This window comes from Pantherophis guttatus, chromosome 2 (assembly GCF_059756535.1).
Source record: "Pantherophis guttatus breed Tessera chromosome 2, ASM5975653v1, whole genome shotgun sequence".
NCBI classification, from domain to species: Eukaryota; Metazoa; Chordata; class Lepidosauria; order Squamata; family Colubridae; genus Pantherophis; species Pantherophis guttatus.
The window spans coordinates 244,565,887-244,583,547 of NC_142064.1; the positions used below are offsets into that span (position 1 = coordinate 244,565,887).

Here is a 17,661-nt window from a genome sequence, read left to right on the forward strand (position 1 = left end):
ATTTCCAGGGCATGTGCTTTTATTAAATTTTGAGTTGTAGTTTACACACCTGGAAATGTGTGAATTATTCAAACAATTCACATTGGGACTCTGAATTTTTATATTTGGAATGCTGTTCTGCAGTCAATATTCATGCTTCCACGAAGAAGAAATTCAACTCATGCTTATTGACAGTCGTGGACCAGAATATAAATAATGAGATATATCTTATCAAACCTATCAGTGTAACAGCTGAATTGATAAGATTTCTGTTATATCAGACCAAAGCTCTATTAAGTCAACATTTCTTTTTCTGACAGCACTTAAACAGATGTGTAAAATGAGCAGCAGATTGTTTCCCAGTACACAATTTTCAAAGATGCTTACCACCACAGAGGAAACCAAGACCCATCAGTCTACTTTTTGCCTCACTGAGGAATAGCTAATATATCAACAAAATTGACATAAACAAACTGAGAGGTAAGAACATATAAGGAAGCTATATTTTAAATTTTTAGTTTTGGGGGAAGAAAAAGGCATCTTCTTCAGAAACAACAAAGTTCCCTTTTTGATAAGAATTTTAAATAGAAGGGAAGTTGTCAATGTAACTGAATCTGGAGAGAAATAACATCAGAACTGATAGATGAAAGTACTGAAGCTAGGAAGCACTTCCTCATCAGTAGGTGGGATTTATATTTACAGTAGGATGACATTATTATCATCAAGTCCTGTTACTCTGTTATTCCCCTTGTCAGGAGCAATTATTAATCTGAATTTATGCAAACCTCTTTTAATGGAGGTTCAAATTATAACGAAGTCTCAATTTAATGGACTGGTTGAAGAGTGGGCACGGTTGTTATTCCCAACTGTCTGTTAAATTCAAAAGTACATCATAAAGTCACTTGCATAATATCATTGCAGATTTGCATAATATCATAATGGAAATCCTACAGGATTTTCATCTGCAACATTCACAGTCTGTGGCACTGGTATTCCACTCAATAGAGGTTTCTCTGTGGTGAACTAGAGACTCAGTGAAACAAGAAAATACAAAAGAAAGTGAGTAGATCATCAGATTAGTGGCCAATTAATGTATGTTGACAAAAGGATCCTTTTATTGATTCTACTGATTATAAAGTTTAAGAAGAGTCATTGGATGCTCTACTCTCCTGAAATTAATTTCTTAGAAGAGATTTGCAGTTCCTCCCCATCTCGAAGGGACTGTAAAGAAGGCTTAAAACCATAGGATTCCATATCATAGGATCCCATTACACTAAGGTGACCGGACGTCCCGCTTTTGGCGGGACACTCCCGCTTTTGAGCAATTTGTCCCGCGTCCCGCAGCGTTTTAAAAAAGTCCCAATTTTTCATTCTGCCTCCTGAGTCCCGGCTGCCTCCTGAATCCCCGCTGATGGCTAGAGGGAAAAAAAAACTGTTTAAACTCTTGCCGCGGGGCTTCAAAGGGCTGACCTACAGCTGATCAGTGTTAAAAAAAAAATGAGTAGAAAAAACAGCCCCTGTTAACAGCTTCCGCTAGGTTAATTAGCTGCAAAAAGCTGCAAAAAGTTCCTGGAGCAGATTTTTTTCCCCCTAGCTATGCTGAAAACAAAGGCGAAAGCGAAAGTAAAGCTGCAAGGTGACAAAATGAGGCAGAGAGAGATTTCTTTCTTTTTCTTTTTCTTTTTCCTCACCAAAAAAGGTAGGTACAAAATTGCAAACAATGGGAAATTTTGGGCAAAAGAGGAGAGTTCAAGATTTTAAAACACAAAAGAAAAAAAGCTCTATTTAACTAGGGAATTGTAATAATTGAGATACTATTAATAATTGTATATTGTGTTGAAAGCAGAAATGGTTAAGTTGTGGTTTGGAGGAATATATGGGGGAAATTATTTGGTTTATTATTATTGGTAAATATAATTAATTGATTTGTAAGAAATTGGATTGCATGGAAATAATTGGAATATTCATGTTCATATTGATTAATATACAAAAAAGATAGTTATATAACTAATTGATTTATATTAAAATGTTGAATTTGTATTAAACAACTGTATTACATAATTACATAATTAACCAATGTGAGGATGGATATAAAAATAGATGACAATGGGAAGGGGTATAATATAGAATAGAAGGGAAAAATTGAATTTGATTAAGATTAGAGATGAGGATGAAGGGTAATATTGGTTTTTTTTAAAAATAGATGAGGAATAAATATGGCAAAAAGGAAATATAGAAATTGTAAATTTAATTGAAATGACTAAACGCTGTTTAAATTTGTGAACCAGCCAAATATTCTGTTCAAAGAAAATACATTGTATGTTTGTATGTGTGTTTCTAATTATTGCTATTTATTCATATTTGTTCTCTTTTATTCTTTAAAGTTTAAAAATTCATTCTTAATCTTAATATCTTTATATTTGCTTGGGGTTGGCTTTCTTCCCTTTCATCTTTTTTATTGTACAGCAATCTTTCTCCTCAAACCTACCACCACTCTCTTTTCTTTCCTTCTTACTTTCTCCTCCCCCCACCCTCTTTTTCTCCTCCCTACTTCCTCTTCCTTTCTCCTTCTCCTCCTCTCTTCCTCCCTCTCTTACCCTCACTCCTACTCTAATTTCCATTCCTTCATCCCTCTCTATTGCTGTATCCTTTTATGCATATGGACTACTCAGAGGGCTGAAAAAGTTATTTTTGACTGGTCCTCACACTTTTGACCAGTCCTCGAACTTACGACTGTCCTCACATTTTACATTTTTGCCCTATCTTGTCATCATGGTGAAGAGAAGCAGTTGTGAAATGAGTGACATGGTTGTTAAGAATGCTGCATGGGCATAAATGTGAGGATGGTCATAAGTGTGAGGACCAGTCAAAAGTGCGAGGACCTGTCAGAAATGACTTTTTTCAGCCATCTGGTTAGTCCTTTTGTGCATATGGACTACTCAGAGGGCTGAAAAAGTTATTTTTGACTGGTCCTCACACTTTTGACCAGTCCTCGAACTTACGACTGTCCTCACATTTTACGTTTTTGCCCTATCTTGTCACCATGGTGAAGAGAAGCAGTTGTGAAATGAGTGACATGGTTGTTAAGAATACTGCACGGGCATAAATGTGAGGATGGTCATAAGTGTGAGGACCAGTCAAAAGTGTGAGGACCTGTCAGAAATGACTTTTCAGCCCTCTGAGTAGTCCCTATACACATAGCCATGGCCACCCGGTCACATGACCAGCTAGCCACGCCCACCCAGTCACATGGCCTCCAAGCCACGCCCACACAATAAGTCACGCCCACAATGGTGTCCTTCTTACCAATGTTAAAATCTGTTCACCTTACCCTATACACATAGCCATGGCCACCCGGTAACATGACCAGCTAGCCACGCCCACCCAGTCACATGACCAGCTAGCCACGCCCACCCAGTCACATGACCAGCTAGCCATGCCCACAAAATAAGCCACACCCACAATGTCCCTCTTTACCAATGTTAAAATCTGGTCACCTTACATTACACCATTTAATACAATTTTCTATTTAATGCAGTAATCATTTGTGATAGATGGTCACCCAGCCTATAATGGTTCCATTGTTGAATCTCTCTTATAATTAGAAGTCACAACTCATCTTTCCAATATTCCTCAGGGTTTCTTGATGGACAACTTGTCAGTTATCTAAAATATTTGGATATCTTGTCAAAGTCTCATGCAAAAAAACCATTTTCAGCCACACAGAAAGGATAACAGGAATGGAACATTTTTAAACATATCTGCAAGAAAAATATCACATATAAATTTACTACTTCTTTTCAAGATATGACCATTTTCAGTGTGACCACACTGTTGAAAAATAGTGTAGAATATCGCAATATAGACTACAGAAGTATGGAGTTGGCTCTTGTTTCCTTAGAAACATGCAATTTAATTCTACAAATTCCTTTTTTAAGTTTATCATTACGATAGGCTTTGGGCTTGACATTTCAATGATAAAATGTACTAACTTTCCCCTTTGGTGGAAATTTGCAATTCAAAAATCCAGTCAGGCAAACAATCAAAGGCGACATTGGTCAATAAACATACCAAACATACAGTATTTTAGTATTAGGAAATATCCATTGTCCAAAGCACACAATGACTATCTTGCTTTTCGTTAATGGCAGCAATTTCAGACACAGCTGAAGCAAAGTTTCCAGATGTGTAGCTGATTATTTTGAATAATTAAATGGTGTCACAACCAGCTGTGATGAATTGGACTGGGGTCTCAATTCATAAATAATTGAGGAGACGGCCCTGCATTTGATCAGTCCTATCAACTCCTGCTCTCCCGAGGATAAATGTTTGTCCTGAATACCATCAACATTGTTAAATACCTCAATGTTCCTGTTCAGTCATCCAGCCAAGAGTCAATTTGACTAAATCACTTTTAACACCTTGCACAGCCGCTGTCCTCATGAATACAAAATGCTCATGAGTGGCACAATAGGATTTCCCCCCTATTATTTGGGGGGTGTCGGTGTGTAAATTATGAGACAATGCAGCCAATACCTAAGCGAATAAGCAAAAAACCTTCAGGAATATGCCTGAAAGGACCAGGTTGAAGAAAATGCTCGCTGCCTTATTTTGAACAAGGTTGAACACCAAAATGCTCCTGATAAAACCAACAATTTTGTTAACGGTCATTTGTGTGTAAACGTAGCTGCCTTTTATGATTTAATCATGGCCCTCTTAACACCTGATTATTAAAATATGTTGAGCCATATTTCTCCCTCTGGTCCTGAGAGAGATGACACAACAGCTGCATGCTATTTTTGGCTGTGAGAACTCAAAAGATCCCTCCTTCTTGACAGCTATTTCAAAGCCCAATTGTGCTGAAAGGAACACAGAGTATTCAGAATGGTTAATACTGGCTTTTGGGAAAACTGTTTTTGCTGATTAGAGCCTGAGTCTGTCACTGTCATTAAGCATGAAGCTATGTTTATCTAAGCCACATGATTTTATAAACCCAGGGAGCACATGGAGTCAGATGAACACACAGCTGCAATAAGCACTTGTGTTTCAAAGCCGTAAATGTCTTCGACATGCATGGCCTTGGTTTTGATTGCTGATGGTCAATCCCATATCACAGTTATCACATTACTGGTTTTAAATTATTCCAGGTTTTTCTTTACCTTGAGTGAGATGCAGCTTTTTCAACTTTCTCAACTTCCAAACATTGTAGTTTAATGCATGTTATCAGACAGGATTGATTGATTGACTGATCGATCATTCATTCATTCATTCATTCATTCATTCATTCATTCATTCATTCATTCATTCATTCATTCATTCTATTTATATAGGTTTTATGGTAGCTCCAACACCAGTTGTATGATGTCATGCCAGCACAGATGCCACATTGGCATTTATTTCTCTGATTCCCACAATCTCTTGAAAATTCTTTCAAAAGAAATGGCCCTCAGCAAGATGATTCTGCTTTCCATCAGAGTCAAAGCGCTTTCTTCTTTGGCTGTCCTTTGAGAGGCAAACCAAGCTCAGAGAGCACCAAGGACTCCTTCAGTGTTTCTACTTCCCAATCAGAAAGTGTACTGGCATGACAGAAATCCACTTACCTGGAAGTAAGGTCACTGCAGTCAATGGAATTTATTTCAGAGTAGACATTTTGGACATTCCTAGAATCAAATACCAATCATTTAAATACTAAAAAGGAGTTTTCCGTTCTAAAAGCTTCGAACACATACCTCAAAATCTTCTGAAAACCCATGCTGGTTGTTGGCATACAATTCACCGATATGCTTCACAAACTGTTTGACAGGAATAGCTTCCATGTCATCTGCAAAATGAAAAAAAAAAAAAGTAGATTCAGTTCCACTGTTTATTTTTTCCTCAACAAGCTTGATGTTTCCTCTATCTACTACTTGCTAATAATATGTTTATAAATATGTTTTAATGTGCATTTTCAAGTGAAATCAGCCCAATATATTATTCAGATTGTCTTACCATTTCCTTTAGCTCACGAATCAGGAAGCTGCAGCCTTTCCAAAATTGCTGGGCTGTAATTTACAGCTACCAACGTCTTTCATCTAGAGTCATGCTTGCATGGGCTGCTGGGAGTTGCAGTTGAACAGCATTTAGAACAGAGGTATCCAACCTTGGCAACTTTAAGGCTCGTGGACTTCAGTTCCCAGAATTCCCCAGCCAGTCATGCCTCATGCTGGCTGGAGAATTCTGGGAGTTGAAGTCCATAAGTCTTCAAGTTGCCAAGGTTGGACACCCCTGATCTAGAAAAAATCCATTCCTGTTTTAAATTTTGACAACATCAATACATTTACTGCCAAAGTTCTCTGTGAGTGAGATGGGCGATACCTAAATTCGACAAATAAATAAATGTCATGACTCCATTGTGTCAAGACGGGCTGATTGTAGAGAGAGTTATTCAGGGCTCATTTTGTTGTATAAATATTTTGCTTAATTGGATTGTGTTTTCATTGGAATATATTTTGATATTTGCCTCATCACAGACAATGCTAATAAACAACAGGACAGATTGCCTTGTTTTTGATAAATAAAACTGGCGAGGGGTCTGTGCTTCCTTACTTAGGAATGTCTATTGAAGGGACGAGCAAGACATTTTGGGGAGGAATACTATTTAATGATGCTATCACACAAGTAATGTATTTTGGGTCATTTGGAAATCCCAAGTAATATGTCATTTGCAAGATAATTATTATGTGTTTATTTTTTGATGTAGCATGATGTGTGAATGTGATCACTGAGCAAGGCAAAGGTATTTTCTTTTTGGTTTAGTACAGGGCTGACAAACTCCTGGCCTGTGGGCCGGATGCGTCACACACTGGCCACGCCCACACCCAGTTTAGCAAAGGGGGAAAAAGTCGCGATACATCACATAACGCCGCCATGACAAAGTTAGTTTGACACCCCTGGTTTAATGGAATGATTTCAAAGCATGATTGGTTACTGCCTTTTCTTGCAACTTTTTATTTCCCATTAACTTCACTCTGTCTCATTTAATCTTGACTGTTCCATACTCTTTTTCATTATATTCTATGCACCCATATTTTTTTCTCCACACACTATAAAATATTTTGCTTTCGTTCTTATTTTTTGCAGTAATCATTCTCTTTTATGCGCATTTCTCCTCCATTAACTCTTTCACTTCATCATTCCACAAAGCATCTTTTTTCATATCTCCATTAGTGAAACCTCACAGGCTTTTAGGGCATTTGGAAAGATGATTTCCAAGCATCTCCCATATCTATTTTCCTTACATCCACTTTTCATTCATTAATCTAGATGGATTAATCTATCTTTCTATTTATTGCTATGCAGGCCTTTTTCCCCCTTCTTTCACTCATTTTCTTATCTTCTCCCAAATCCATTCTTTTTAATAAACTGAGCTGTTCCATATTTAGAATCTCTCTGCATTCTTAGTTTCATTATTAATTATTTTTCCATCATAAAGAGTGAAATCAAATCAAATTATGGACAATCAATTATGTTTTTGGATTAATCAGTTTACCATTTTTAGACTATGAATTTGAAACACTTCCTTTTTTTTAAGCAAATGTCAAAAATTAACCATTCTCTTTCATTTTTGGTTTTCCAAAAGGCCCAATAATTTCTTCTGTGTTTTTTCCTTTTCCACCCACTCATTCATGTCACATAACAGAATATCTTTTCTCTTCCAGGTCATTTTTATGCCAATTGTTGCATAGTGTTTCTCAAAATTCAGCCCTGCTTCTTGATCAGTATTCACAGGATCATCTTTGCCTTTTCTGATAGAATTTCCCTCCTTCCTTCCATTTCATTTCATTTCATTTCTGACTTCACAAATTGACTGAATAAGTAACTTTCACAACGTCTCCATCTAATATGCATTTATTATGACAGCAATAATATGGGAAAGCATGCCTTCCTAAAATAGCAAGGCTATTATGCAAAAGAGGATTTAATAGGTTTTAATGATCTGTATTTCAGTACTACAAAATAGTAACCAAAGTTAGTCAAGTGCTATGTCATCTCTGTGTGAACTAATTTTTGACACACTGGCTGAAAAATAAACAACTTTTCCAAATTTACATTACAGCTACTTTTGTACATTATGGAATTTATAACATTTGGGATTTCTCAAAATTCTATTTCCCCTCCCTCCCCCCCCCCCGTCTTGTCCGACCTGACTATGGAACTTCCATCTTTGTTGAGTGGGTGTATTGTAATGTTTCATGAGCATGCAAAATCACAAAATCAACTCTGTCGTTTTGAAACGTAGAAGAATAAGTCCATCTTCATGAAGTAGATGTTTAGCTATGTTTTAAGTAGGCCCGCTGAGTTCAATGAGACATGTTAGTCTTGCTTGAAATTATATGTTATGAATTTCAATGGATGTTTTGCCTTTCTCATTTAACAGGTGCCTGCCTAATTCTTTTCTTTGCCTTTTAGCCTGAATTTATCTAACAAAGCATTTTTTAATTCTTTTTAGCCAAGAACATCTGCAGGTGAAATCAAAAGAGTCACAAAACTGTGAAATAAATGCCCCTTTTAAAATAATTATTAATCATACCAGTCCATTTACCTACCTTCCCTGAGGAGACTCCTGTTTACAACCAAATAGAATGCTTGAAATACATTATGTAACAGGGTCAAAACTTCGTATGTGTCTGCCTGCCAGTTTGATAATTCATTGAAAACTGATCAGAATGCAGCCAAATTGGATATGGAAAGAGTTGAAAACAAAAGAAAATTCAGCTGGAAAATGGGCCGAAGACCGCAGACAAAAATGATCCTGAATAATATCCCAATTTGACATGCAGTTGGACAATTGCTTTCAATGCTGGTGATTGCTCCATTCTAAGTCCCTTCCCTTTTTTAACCTAGTCACATGATCCCCCCCCCCCGATATGCAACCTACTGTGAGGTCTTAGTGTGTGAGTGTCCATGTATACACGTACCCAGGATCTGCTAGTAAAGAGGCTGGAAAGAATAGCAATATTGCCCCCAACAATCCAGATCTTCATTTTATCGACCTTGGAAGGCTGGAAGGCTGAGTCAATCTTGAGCCGGTAGGGGTCGAACTCCTGGCAGTTAGCAGAATTAGCCTGCAATGCTGCATTCTAACCACTGTATCATCACACAGTGGTGCTTACTCCCCTTGCTTTACTTCTATTCTTAGTATCATTGGTAAAACTTGATTACTTCTGAGTTTTTACGTCTTTGAAGTTTGGGATTATCCATCTATACTTTTCCTTTGTGACCTTGCCCATTTCCTGTGTGCATCACCTTAGATTTCAGAACTTTCATAACTGTCATTATGGCTAAAAAGACATTTTGGCTTCTGTTTGTGTCCTCCATATTTTATCCTCATTGGAACTGTTTTCAGCTTCTTTTTTAAACCTCCATCTTTAGTATCACCCATCCACTCACACATCTTGAGCTATTTTTCCTGCTATTTTCTTCTACCAACATATCCTATGCATCATTGCTCTGAGTTTATAAAATTAGCTGTTTTGAAGCATCTAACATAGAAGAGAATATTTGTAGATCAGGGCTGAACTGTGGAATCTTTAGTGCTCTCTGAGCTTGATTGATTATATGCAGGCATTTCATTACCAAATTAGATAACATCTTCAGTGCTAGAAGGCAGTGGGGTTTGTTCCCTTTTTGTATACTAGTGACTTGCCTTATCAGCGTTGGCGGGAGTGTTCTTGGTAGTTTCTTGATTAGGTTATTGTTTACTGTTTGACCGTTTATCTGAGTTTGTAACAGACAAATCAGCCATTGACAGGCACATAAAGATAAACAACATCTACATATCATTAAAAAAAGATAATCACAAGCCAAAAAGGAAACAAAAAGACCAAGACATCTTCTCACCAGCAGTCAACACCCAGATGAGCAGAGATTAAGAGCAAGATTAACACAACACCAACAATTAAGAAGTAAAAAATATCCCAATCAAGAAACTGAAGTTAAAGATTGTTTGAGTTTGTGATTTGTTCACTTTAGATTTATCAGTAAGCCACATATTGTAGAAAAATAGGCTATCAATGATACCTAAAGTTTGAGAACTCCACATTCTAGTAGGCAGATCTGTTAGAAAAAATCATCTCAGACAGATTTTGTTTTGTTTTGTTTATGTATGTTATAGAGCTTCTCAAATAAAATCTTAAGCAAATGTAAAGGGAATTGTTGCATGGAGGTAATTTATCTAACTGCTCCTTTAAAACCTTCTACTGTGTCAGGAAAAACGTGGTTCAGAAATCATAACTGTTTTAATTAGTCTTCTGACGAAATGAATGACATCCTATCACATCTAATAAAGAAACCTATTAGTTAGCTTGTATTTTATTTGGGCGAGTTGTTTCTTCCCAGGGATTCATTAGTATCACAATCAAGTCCTACCATAAAAATCCAAATGCTGAAACAAAAATAATGTTCATAAATATATAAGATCCAGATCTATTTTGGTATTTTCCTCGATACTGTGCTAATAAATCCTTCAGTTGTGTCATTATGAATTTAATGTAACTCTATTGTAAAATTAGCTTTGAATGTCTTACTAAATATTAGCCCACATCATTCATGCATAGCAACTGTGGTTCTGCCATTTAATAATCAGTTTGACCAATTTGAGGAACAACTAAAGGCCCTTCTCCCTTATATCTGAATGGACAGGTCACTATGTCCTGATGCTGAGCTGATGTACCTACTCCAGGGGGCTCAAATGTTGTGCTGCCTGCATCTCTTCAACTTCTTGTAGGAGAAAGGCCTGGGATATGAGGCTAGTAGGCTGTGCAGCTTGGAGTAAAACTTTTTTATTAGATCACTATAATGGACTGAAAGCTCTCTGGCTAAGTGTGGGATGCAATAAGAACTGAACACAGTCTTCTGTGCTTGGGGTGGGTGGATGAGAATAAAGAGAGGGGACTGACTGTTTAATGAGGCCTGTGTGTCCGCGCTTTGGCAAAGCCTTGCCATGCATTCACAAACAAAGGGAGAGGGAGAGGAAAGAATAGAAGTTAAAACTATTTTATGTATTTATGTTGATTGTGCCTTTATTATTTTTTATAAATATCTCAATGTGGCAAACATATCTAATATTCCTTCCTCCTCCTATTTTCCCACCCTATGAGGTGAGGTGAGTGAGAGTGAGTGACTGGCCCACAGTCACCCAGTTGGCTTTCATGCCTAAGGCGGGACTAGAACTCCCAGTCTTTTGATAATTGGCTCAAAATAACCCAGTCAGCTTTCATGTCTAAGGTGGGACTAGAACTCATAATTTCTTGGTTTCTAGCCTGATACATAGAATATAGAATATAGAATCATAGGGCTTTGTTCTATGTGTCAGGCTAGAACGGGGCTAGAATGGGTCTTAAACCATTAGACCAAGCTAATTTGTGAAAAATTGTAGAATTGGAAACTACTACATTTTAAGCAACTAGTAAGACTACACTACCCATCCATCAATAGTTTTGGTGTTGCAGCCAGTGTTTATAGGTGTTACGTGATAGCAATAGCACTAGCACTTACTTATATACCATTTTACAGTGCTTACAGTACTCTATAAGCCGGGGTGGGTTTCAAAACCCGTTGCTACCGGTTCGCTCGTGGGTGTGTGATGCTTCTGCGCATGCACAGAAGCGTCCAGGCGGGTGGGCAGAGCCTCCCGCTGCCGCCGCTACCGATTCGCCCAATACGGGGCGAACCGGTAGCAACCCACCACTGCTCTAAGCAGTTTACAGAGTCAGCATATTGCCCCCAACAATTTGGGGGCAATTTGGGTCCTCATTTTACCCACCTCGGAAGGATGGAAGGATGGAAGGATGAATCAACCTTGAGCCTGGTGAGATTGAACTGCCAAATTGCAGGCAACCGGCAGTCAGCAGGAGTAGCCTGCAGTACTGCACTCTAACCACTGCGCCACCGTGATGGCATGCTTTGGCTGTGACTCAGGTAATGGGAAGACTTATTTTTTCAGCAGCCTGGGTTTTTGAGATCTTTTTCTTGGAGAATAGTAGATAAGCAATAAGTGTGCATCTTGAGATGTTCCCATGATATGACTGACTGGGTTTAATTAGTTTAACTGGGTCTATGAGCCAAATTTGATCTTTTCAGAATCTTCTGGAATTCCCAAAGTATAGTCTTCTGCATTGATCAAGCTAAGTATCTTCTGGGAACTGAGCTAATATGCCATTGGTATCATTGACTACCATGTGCTCTAGAGGAGTGTCTCTCAATCTTGACAACTTCATCTGCCGGAAGTTAGCTGGGGAATTCCAAGAGTTGAAAATTGAAAATTCACACATCTTAATATCGCCGAGGTTGAGCGACACTGCTGTAGAGGTCTCCAGTCTCTTCCTCCAAGAAGAGGCAGAACATAAAGGAAACGTATGAAATAATTAATCACAATTTCTTCCAATTAGGAAATAATCTAATATGCTGCCATGCCAACTATAACCATGGAGAGGTACATTAATTACTGATGTTGCACACAGGCTTACCTTTAAATTACAAGGAAAGCATACAATCAGTCTGTAAAGAAGAAATGGAATTCTTTCCTGAGCAAAGAATATAATTTATGCTATGTGTTTATTTAAAACATTATGTTTTAAATATTTTCCTCTCATGATAAAGAAGAGCGCTCAGAATATAGTTCAGGTCAATCAGGCTAGGTATCTGAACAATCACCATTTGCTCTACAAGGAAATACAAGGAGATCGTGGTTGACTGACACAAAATTTCTTGTAAATGTTTCTTCTCAAAAAAAAAACAAAAAAAAAAAAACCCAACAACCCCATTTCTGTTCCTTAAAGTTCAAGCCAACTTTATGCGGCCTAATTAATGTGATCCCCATTATATCTAAGTCCCATTATCTGCTGGTCTATGGCCCTTGCTCAGGGATGATGGAAGTTGTTTAAAATAATTAGCAAGACCTAAGTTTGGGAAAAGCCATTTAAGAAATTTCTTGCTGTAAGACACTAGAGACACTGTTGGATGAAGGGATTAATCTAACTTGGTTACAGTATAATCAACTTCAACTGAGATGGAAAAAGGACCCAAAAATTGGTATTATGTTGCATGAGGAAGAATTGGTTAGACATATAAAAGAAAAAGGTCCAATGCATATTAAAAGGCTTTATAATGTTTTGTTAGAAAGGGATTCAGAAACTGAATTGGTTAAAGATTGTATGATTAAGTGGGCACAAAATTTTGCAGAACCAGTGATGTTGGAAACATGGGAGAAAATTTGGGTTCAGAATGTTAAATTTACACAGTCGCAGAATTTGAGGGAGAATTTTTATAAAATGTTTTATAGATGGCATTTAGATCCTAAGAAATTGTCGTGTATGTACCCTAATGTTCAACCAAAATGTTGGAGATGTGACTGCTTAGATGCTACATATTACCATGTTTGGTGGACCTGTAAGAAAGTGAAGGCTTTTTGGATAAAAATTTGGTGGGTCATGCAGAATGTTTTGAAGAAAAAAATTCAGTTTTCTCCACAATTGTTTTTATTGGGTATAGTTAAGGGTTTTACATTGGGTGAAACAAAGTTGATATTGTACATGATAACAGCTGCGAGATTACTGATAGGTCAATATTGGAAAAATGAAGCTACGCCCACTATCAAGGAATGGACTTTGAAGATGGCCAGCTTTGCAGAGATGGCGAAGATTTCAGCATATCTAAAAGATCGCTCACAAGAGACTTATGAATGGGAATGGAAAATGTGGATAGATTATGTGCAGAACAAATATCAAACTAGGAAGTATCAGATAGCTTTTAATTGAAAGTGTTATATAGAGATAGAAATATTTGAATTTTGAGAAGATGAAAAAATATATTGGGAGTGGAGGGGTTCAAGTTTTATAAAAAGGGGATTTTGATTTGGATTATATTCTGTGGAAGTCCGGGGGGAGGGGTGGGTTAGGGGGGGTTAGGGAGGGTTAGGGTGGTCAGGGAGGTTAGGGAGGGTTGGGGGGGGAATGGGGAGAAAATGTAATTGTAAAACTTTTTCAATAAAAAAAAAGAAAAAGAAATTTCTTGCTGTTCAATTTGGGGGGGGAGCAGGGGAGAAAAACTACTATCATTAGGAAATATTCTCAATGTTTAATGTGGATTTTAAAAATGAAATTGCTTTGTCTTTTTGGAGAGAAGGAACAGCAATACTGCTTTTCTTTTCTTACTTCTATGACTACCTCAGTAAAATGGTAACCGAGAGCTGTCTAAAATATAGCAATCTAACAAATGAAAAAAAATTAAAAGGGGTTTACACTGAGGATGGTTGTAATTAATAAACATTCAGCAAGGCTGCCATCCGGGCACAGCTTCTTTCCCCTAAGGGCATGAGACATTGGGGGTTTTTTTGATTCACATATGTGTTTAATAGCTTAGGGGAAAGTGAATATATGATCCTGTCAGTGTTTGGTGTTTCTCTAGGTTGCGTAGTCAAAATGATTATGAATTACAATGAGGACTCAGATTTTCAGCATAAATTCACATAGATGAAAGCGTACTTATAAGTTATTTAATTTTATGTTCTGAGATGAAGTAAATTTCCTCAGATGAAAGTAGGGCAGTTAAATTATTAGACAATTCTGCCTTTGTGGACTTACATTAATGTAATGTATTCTGGACATGTTAAAAATCCTCACAGGACTGATTTTTTTTTTTAAAAAAAGAGAAGTGCAGGATATTTCACAGTTTTAGATACACTGTCAAATTGCTTCCAGTGTGTCTGTATAACTAAATCAAATTAGGTTCACTCAGCTCAATGAAACAGCAGTACAGTTCCACAGAGAGAGATTTAACTATCAATTTAAAACTACTGCAGGGTTATCACTAGCAAATAAGATTACTATAAGGAGCTGGCATTTGTTAAAATGTCATATGTACTTTACTTCCAGAATCAATATAGCAGGAAAGATTTTCTCATGTTTTCCAAAGAGGGGGGAAAAGAATCAGAAGTGATAGTGTATTATTAACAGTAGGAGACCATCAAAAAGAATAATTTTTAGAATGGTTTGGGGAAGAGGGGAAGTCCCTATCATAATAGGTGTAAGGAATGATGGGCAGGCATTGGGAAGCTGCATCAGCAAATCGCTTAGGAGGATGGACCTGGAAGATTTTTTTGGCTTGAGCAAGAAGCCCAGAAAAAGCATCAATTAGGCCCTTCCAACAGAACCTCCCCTTCCGTATTAGCCAAATATTTGTAGATACTGTACTTCATTCTGGATATTCTACTTGAATGATCTCTTTAGAAATTGCTATTTCATTAAAACTGGAAACATTCAGGGGAGATAGTAGATCTGTAGATAGTAGTAGAGGCAACAATCTCCTCTACAGTTTCTATGCAAGATGGGAGTGAATCAGAAAAAAGGGCACCTTTCTATTCATTTTGGTTGATCGCCTCTTTCCAATTGATCACATGATGCCCTCAATGGGATGAAATATTCTAAGTATGGTCTGACCAATGCAGAAGAGAGAACAATGACTTAAAGTTCCTGATTTCAGTGTCTGCTCTAAACATGACTATATCTGGATCTATTCTTACATGTACAAGATCATTTCACTTAATTTCACTTATATTATATATTCCTAATCACTTTGTGTATGTGTGAGAGAGATTACGAACTTTTAGGGCACAGAAGTAAAGAGTTGAAGCCCAACAGGAATATTACTTATTAATGAATTGCCTACCACTTATTTCCAAAATGTTGTTTAATCAATTATTTAAATCACTATACTCCATTTCTTCCCTTAAAGGGAGAAATTGGTCAGTAGGCCCCAAAAAGTACAAAAACAAACGCACAAAGAAAAACTACAACACACTCACACATACGCACACCTTAGCCTAGCCCTAGATAATTATGGGTGAATCCAAAATCAGGCGCTCCCTTTTGGTAAGTGACAAGCCTGCTCTATTCCAGCTGTCTCTAATTTATCCTCTAGTCATACTGCATTATCTTGCCCATCAACGTCAATGGCCTTGCTTGTTGGAGATGATTAAAGATCTAGTCCTATGTATTTAAGAAGACTGCTGCAGAAAGATGTTGTACAAGGTTTCTGCATTAAACAGTAGGAGGAAAAAATGTATGTTTTGACATTTTTCAGTTGATTTACTTTTTATATAACAAGTTAGCATATGGAATAAAGAGCTGAATTAGACATTTATTCTCTAGTATTCTGCTTTTCTATATCTTGGTAGATGTTTAAAGATTAAAGATTTTACACATTAGTGTAAAGGTATTAAGTCTTTTGTCACAACAGCTGAAAAGCTCCTTTGACCTAAACCCTTTGAAAATATAAGCTCATCTTGTTCATCTTTGATAACGTAACTTATGTACTTCAGAAAAATATGGGAAACAGAAACAACTTATAGTAAACATATAGTTCATTGTATAGGGACTGTCAAGTTGGAGATGGTTATTTATGCAATTTCTGACATTCTAGGGGTGAAGATTACATAATCTAAGGAGCCTTAGTGGAGCAGCAGACTAAAGTGTTGTTAAGTAGCACTTAGCTGCCAGCTGCCTGCAATTACTGCGAGTTCAAATCTCACCAGGCTCAAGGTTGACTCAGCCTTCCATCCTTCTGAGGTAGGTAAAATGCGGACCCGGTTTGTGGGGGCAATAAGCTGATTTTGTATAAAAAGAACACCGCTTGGGGAGGGCGAAAACCCTACTAAGCAGGTATATACAAAAGTATGAAGGCTATTGCTTAACGCATTGTAAGCCACCCTGAGTCTCCGGAGAAGGGCAGCATATAAATCCAACCAACCAACCAACCAACCAACCAATCAATAATATATGTCTATGGAGATTCTCAGTCAGTCATCCAGGTCATGGTTGTCCCAAAGATGCTTTTTCAAGAGGCGACTGGACTTTCTTTGAAGACTTTTCGCTTCTCATCCAAGAAGCTTCTTCAGCTGAAGAAGCTTCTTGGATGAGAAGCGAAATATCTTCAAAGAAAAAAAAGGAAGACCAGTCGCCTCTTGAAAAAGCACCTTTGGGATTACATAATATGTGCTATGCAATAAGAGGGTGAGAAGAATTTTATAGAGAAATGAAGGACATTAATACACTGCAGTAAATCGTTCCAGACAATTCTGATATATTTTACAGCTAACAGGACAACATATGTGAAGAAAAGCTATGTCAGATCATTACCCAGAAGACTTCTTTTGGAGGCAATTTTACAGATTTTTTTATATCCATCTAAGCAAGATCAACTTTCAATAACAACATCCCAAGTGACTCCTCCATGCATATTATACTCTGGTGACCATTTTAAAGATAATCTATTGTGATCATGAATGTTGTAAAACTTTCATCATCTGAAGTGCTAATAGAAGTCATAAATTCATACAAACTTTGAATTTGTTCATCATTAAATGACACAATTGGATCATATAATTGGATCATATTTTGCACAGGTTCGCCTGGTGCGCCAGTTACGCCCTTTTCTAGACAGGGATGCCTTCTGTACAGTCACCCAAGCTCTCGTTATCTCTCGTTTGGACTACTGCAATGTCCTCTACATGGGGCTGCCCTTGGGGTGTACCCGGAGGCTCCAGCTGGTTCCGAATGCGGCCGCGTGGGTTGTTACGGGAGCTTCCTGTTACTCCTGTGTTACACCTCTCCTGCGTGAGCTGCACTGGTTACCAGTGGTCCTTCG

General features: G+C 37.5%; 1 protein-coding gene across 4 annotated transcripts in view; it reads right to left on the reverse strand.

Moving 5' to 3' along the window:
• PTPRG (protein tyrosine phosphatase receptor type G) overlaps positions 1 to 17,661 on the reverse strand; it is a 725,247-nt gene that overhangs the window by 26,241 nt on the left and 681,345 nt on the right. For all 4 annotated transcript variants that reach the window (XM_034408792.3, XM_087883749.1, XM_034408794.3 and 1 more), the window contains exon 15: positions 5,709 to 5,800. In XM_034408792.3, the coding sequence (XP_034264683.2) occupies positions 5,709 to 5,800 (92 nt within the window). The remainder of the gene's footprint in view (positions 1 to 5,708; positions 5,801 to 17,661) is intronic.